Below are 5581 nucleotides of genomic sequence, written 5' to 3'. Positions count from 1 at the left end.
GATGCACGCTGCCATGCATTCTGCATTTGGGGAATATCACTTGAATAGGGGTCAATGGAAAAGGATACATTATTTTGCTGCCCTCTAGTGGGAAAAATGTGAACTAATAGCATTTCATAAAAGGTTATTTTCTGGCATCCTTGCTGCTATTTTGAAAACCGGTTTTCGCCTGACCTGTGGTGGCGCAGTGGGATAAAGCGTCGACCTGGATCACTGAGGTCGCCGGTTCGAAACCTTGGGCTTGCCTGGTCAAGGCACATATGGGAGTTGATGCTTCCTGCTCCTCCCCCTTCTCTCTCTCTCTGTCTCTCTCTTTCACTCCTCTCTAAAAAAAAACTAAAAAAAGAGGTTTTGAATGGCCATTGCAACTTCTCCCCTGTGGTGTCCGTCACTGTGTCAGAAGATGGGCTCCAGCCAGAGAACATGGATTTCTGGACTTGATGCCATGACGAAGCCACTCACTGCAATCTCAAGCTAGATGACTGTTTGAACAATCTACTGATCTCAAGTTTTTGCTGCTGGGTCTTCAAAGAGTGCCAGGTTCACATAATCTCTGCTGCATCATCATCTGGTCCGGCTGTTCCTCCACTTCTTTCAAACGGTGAGGGGAATAAGTAAAACCATGTTAGTAAACATTTTGGTGAATTTTTAATCTATATACTAAGAAATTTGTTGACATCTTTGGAATATTGATATCATTCATTGCATACTGTTTTTATGAGTTTTACTTTGATTGAAAAATAAATCAGTAACCATATTTTTAATATATTTTGCAAGTTACAGTCTGGAGGCATGTTGTTCCGAGAATGAGAAGCTTTATATAAGTGATTTCGTGTCCCCTTTGTGTCATCTGACAGGTACTTTTTGGGGCATATGTTCAACATGTGAAGAAGCAGGTCTGTAGGTGGTGAATTGTGGAAAGTAATACATGAAGAATGTCGGTTTTAGTTCCATTGCAGCACCAGTAGGAAGGATTGTGTTAAGAGGCAAGAACAGTTGCCTACAGGGGTTTCAGTGGGGTCACAGTTCAGATATGTTGTTCTCTCAGCATGCAGGGGTTCCTGGATCTGCACATCGGACTCACAGGGCACTCGTGTCGCCAGTGATCTGGGAACACCCAGGACAGTGGTGTGGAGTGAGGTTGTTTGCCATACACTGCTCGCTGCTTCAGATGGTCCGATCTACAATTGCTGTGGCAGCGCAGTGCACCTGAGCAGCTTCCCAGGAGGCGAGTAGATGTGTGCAGGACCTGTATGAACGTTGAAGAAAGGAGAAAGTGTGGCAGATAGACTCTCAGTCATTAAGGGAACATCAGAGCAAGGGCGCTGTATGAAAAGTTGTGTTGTTGTTTCTTATATTTCATTTATTGAGTTTAGTGATAGGGCATTGTGGGAGAGACATAGAAAGAACCAATTATTGTTCCCTATACAAGTACTGTTCCACTTATGACCACGGTCGTATCACGATTTGGTAGTAATCTGAGTAGGCTATATGTACAGTATTATTAAATGATGTTATAAAAATCTTTCAGTCATATTTTCCCTTATTTTCAATTTATTACTGTTATATATCATCATTTTCTCTGTTATTTTAATGCAATTGTTATCTTCTTTACACCATTTTGTTTCCTATTTTTACATTCGTCCGGTTTAAGTAAAACACTGCATTATTAGTACAACTTTTTTAATATTTGCAAAGACAATTTCCTCTTGGTAGACATCTTGGGAGGGGTTTGATGAAAGATATCCAAGACACCAAACACAAATTGCTGTACGCAGTCTGGGATAACACTTGAAATCGTGCATGCTGAGATGATAGTGCTGTCGGAAGCTGCTTAGCAATGTCATATACCCAGCTGGGCATAGCTTGGGCTGCCAGACGCGGAGCAGTCGTGGGTAGCGATTATAGTAGTACAGTTGAATGGTGGTAAGTTGTATAGGTTGTAAGTCGATAAACATTTGTAGTTGTTTCTTGGCGTTCCCATTGGTCGCTTCCTGAACCTGCTTTGAGTCGTGAGCGACCACATCACGTATGGCGGGCTGGACAATGCTGTGTGCAGCCAGCCACTGTGATACGGTATCTGCACTTTAGTTCTCAGCCTCCAGGCTGCTTTTTCAAAGAAAGGTGTTCCAGGATCATTTGTGACTGTTCCGGATAGCATTCTGTTGTTTTGGTGCATATCAGTTGCCTAAATCTAAAGTCGCATCTTTTTTATTGCTCACTTTGTCATCTAAGCTACGAGCCATAAGAAACCGTGTGTGTGTTGTGTGGTCATCTGTATGCTGGTGTCTATGTCTGCGCTGGTATCAATATTACTAATTGAGTGTTAAAGTTTTGGTAGGTGAGAGAGAGGGCTCTGAATGTAAAACCCTTAAATAAACATTAGCCTCTCCAGCCGGTTCCAGAGTCACTTTGGGGATAGTTCCAGTTCTCGCGGCTGCTGGAAGCTCTCCACACTCCCGGAATGCCATTGTCAGGCAGCCCTCCTCAGGTGAGGTCTCGCTGCGATGCTCCTCTGGACCGCCGCCCCTCCGCCGTTCACCCTCCCTTCGGAAGCAGGAGTCTCTGCGCGCAGCGTGGACACAACTACATGTCGGCGTTGAGGGGCGGGATTCTTGAGGGGCGGGATTCGTGAGGGGCGGGAGTCGGGAGGGGCTGGATTCTTGAGGGGCGGGAGTTGTGAGGGGCGGGACTCTTGAGGGGCGGAGTCTGAGGGGCGGGAGTCGGGAGGCGGGTCGTGAGGGCGGGATTCTTGAGGGCGGGATTCGTGAGGGGCGGATCTGAGGGGCGGAGTCGTGAGGGGCGGGATTCGTGAGGGGCGGGATCTGAGGGGCGGGACCTTGAGGGGCGGGAGTCGTGAGGGGCGGGATTCTGGAGGGGCGGTATTCGTGAGGGGCGGGATCTGAGGGGCGGGAGTCGTGAGGGCGGGATTCGTGAGGGGCGGGATCTTGAGGGGCGAATTCCGAGGGGCGGGAGTCGTGAGGGCGGGACGTGAGGGCGGAGTCTTGAGGGCGGGACTCTTGAGGGGCGGGAGTCGTGAGGGGCGGGACTCTTGAGGGGGGGCTCTTGAGGGGGGAGTCGTGAGGGGCGGGATCTGAGGGGCGGGAGTCGTGAGTGGCGGGAGTCGGGAGGGCAGGTTTGAGGGGCGGGATTAGTGAGGGCGGGAGTCGTGAGGGGCGGGATCTTGAGGGCGGGATTCGTGAGGGGCGGGATTCTGAGGGCGGGATCTTGAGGGGCGGGAGTCGTGAGGGGCGGGATTCTGAGGGAGGGATTCTGAGGGGCGGGACTCTTGAGGGCGGGATTCGTGATGGCGGATCTTGAGGGACGGGATTCTTTAGGGGCGGGATTAGGGAGGGGCGGGAGTCGTGAGGGGCGGGATTCTAGAGGGGCGGGATTCGTGAGGGGCGGGACTCTTGAGGGACGGGATTCGTGAGTGGCGGGATTCTTGAGGGACGGGATTCGTGAAGGGCGGGATTCGTGAGGGGCGAGACTCGTGAGGGGCGATACTACGGACAGCACCGCTGAGGAGGAGGTCTGGGCGATGGAAACTGAGGGAGGGCACGGTGACCTGCAGCGCGAGCACCTGAAGAGAAGGCAGCAGGTCTGTGACAGGTGACGGGCAGGCGGAGGGCGGAGGAGGCGCAGCCCCGGGAAGAGGTAGGAAGGGCCGGGGCCGCTGGAAGCGCCGGCGACTGAGGCCGTGGTCCGAGCAGGTCGGGGTGAGAGGCGCAAAGACCGAGAAGGGAGGGCGCCGGGCCCGCGGTCGGAGGCGGACGGGATTGTCCTGGGGGGCTAGGAACAGCGGGTGCATGAGAGGTGCTGACCTCGGAGCTCGGGGAAGGGGTTTGGGGAGCGGGCGCTCAGAGCGGGAGGGGAGGGCTAGGGGCGGACGGGAGGGTTTGCTCAGAAGGAGAGACAGCCCAGTCGTCTGTGCCGGACGTGGGCCTGAGGAGACCTGACCCGACAGAAAGGTCTGGAGGGAGGAGGACGGGACACGGGATCTGGGAGGTGTTTGGTTGGGGGGGGGTTCCCTTCTGTTTGAGGAAAGGCCGAGAGCGCAGAGCGGAGCGCGCTGGGTCGCAGGTGAGTCTCATGTTCAGTCGTTCATGTTGTCACGGGCGGGGCGGGGCGGGCACGAGGAGGCGGTCAGGCGGGGCCGGGGAGGCGGTGTCCGCGGCGGCCGGGGGTCCTAGAGGGAGCGCCGCGAGAGGCTCCTGCCTCACCTTCGCCTTAGTTTCCTCGTCCTGCACCGTCCCGCGGGCGCGGTAGGAGGGAAGGAGTTATTTTGCTCATAGTTGCCTTGGAATAGTGACCCAGCCCGTGCTGTGGGAGCTGACTGTGTCACGCGGAGGGTCCGGAGGTCCGAGGAAGGGAACAGACAGGACCTGACCGCAAGAGCCGGGGAGGTTCGTGAAACGAGCCTCTTAATTCTCACACCGTCACTGCCTGAGTGCTGGTGTTGGGAGGGGAGCATATACATCAAACAAAAACTGTCTTCGTCGCTATGTTTATGTGTTAGTGGGTGTCACTTCGTTAGCGGTGTCGTTTTCTGTGTTTGCAAGGAAGGGAAAGGCCTGAGAAGACTCGGGGTAGTTGTGGTTCCGTCTGTGAAGGGAGAGAACTGATGAGTGGTGTTTGGATGCAGCGGCCTGTCAGGTTTGTCCACCAGAGAGCTGAGGAATGGGTGAGGGATGCAGCACCAGAGGTAGTTTTGGGAGCGTTTCCGGCATTAGTACAGATTTTAGACACTGCACAAGTAGGTATTTTTTGGTCCAAGGGCATCTTGTATAAGTGCACAGTATAGTGTTCTTTGTAGGCCTTTAAATCACCAGAGGTGAGTCTTGAGGGGACACTGTTTTCATTTCCCTGGATTTTAGGTAAAATGACTTGAAATTCAAGGTGTTGGTGAGGGAGAGATCCAGAGTTTCTAAGAAAGAGGAGATAGCCCATTCTGTTTGGGCGGTGGGTTTTAGGCAACAGTTGGGATAGGGAAAAAAATGGGGGTCCCGCGGGGCCCGCGTGTTCCCTGTTGCCTCATGAGCGTGATCTTGTTGCTCTTCTGTCAGAGACCCCGCCGCGGGTACCGCCTCTGTCCCTGCTTGGCCTGACTTCGGTTACGCGTAATAGCCCCCTCCTCAGACGCAGAGACAGCGTAGTGCGTCGTCGGATAAAGGATTCCCATGCTCCCCTCCGGAGCGCTCCTGTGCTGTCATGTGTCCGCCACCTAGCGGAATTTAGCTGTACTTCACAGGTACCATGACGTCATCTGTGCGTGCCCAATTGTCTTCTGTTGTAATAATTCCGGGGATTTAGATCTGTATCACGAGAGTGGCATCACGCCGAGATGGCCTATTTTACAGGGTTCCTAGGACTCTGGGCTTTTAGGAAAGGAAGGTTGTTCTCTGGGGAGAGTGACAGCTTATGTGAAAGGGCTGTGTGATTTCCAAGGTCATTTCCTTTTCACATTCTGTTAGGAAAGATGTCCTGTGTCAGGGTTCTCCATTCCCTCCACTGATAAGTTTTATCTGCGCTCATTCTGCTGTTAGTCACTGTGCTTCTCGGGGACCCTCGCTGAAGGAAA

At 53.0% G+C, this 5581-nt stretch overlaps 1 protein-coding gene across 1 annotated transcript; it reads right to left on the bottom strand.

Moving 5' to 3' along the window:
- Positions 1–2473: 2473 nt before the first annotated feature.
- LOC136404372 (uncharacterized) lies at positions 2474–3811 on the bottom strand. The gene is made up of 2 exons (XM_066383690.1): positions 3563–3811; positions 2474–3094 (listed from the first exon to the last, which is right to left on the bottom strand). Exons 1-2 carry the CDS (start codon positions 3809–3811, stop codon positions 2474–2476), a joined length of 870 nt encoding a protein of 289 aa, XP_066239787.1.
- Between the last annotated feature and the right edge of the window lie 1770 nt (positions 3812–5581).

This window comes from Saccopteryx leptura, chromosome 4 (assembly GCF_036850995.1).
Source record: "Saccopteryx leptura isolate mSacLep1 chromosome 4, mSacLep1_pri_phased_curated, whole genome shotgun sequence".
NCBI lineage: Eukaryota > Metazoa > Chordata > Mammalia > Chiroptera > Emballonuridae > Saccopteryx > Saccopteryx leptura.
This window is presented reverse-complemented; position numbering and strand designations above follow the sequence as displayed.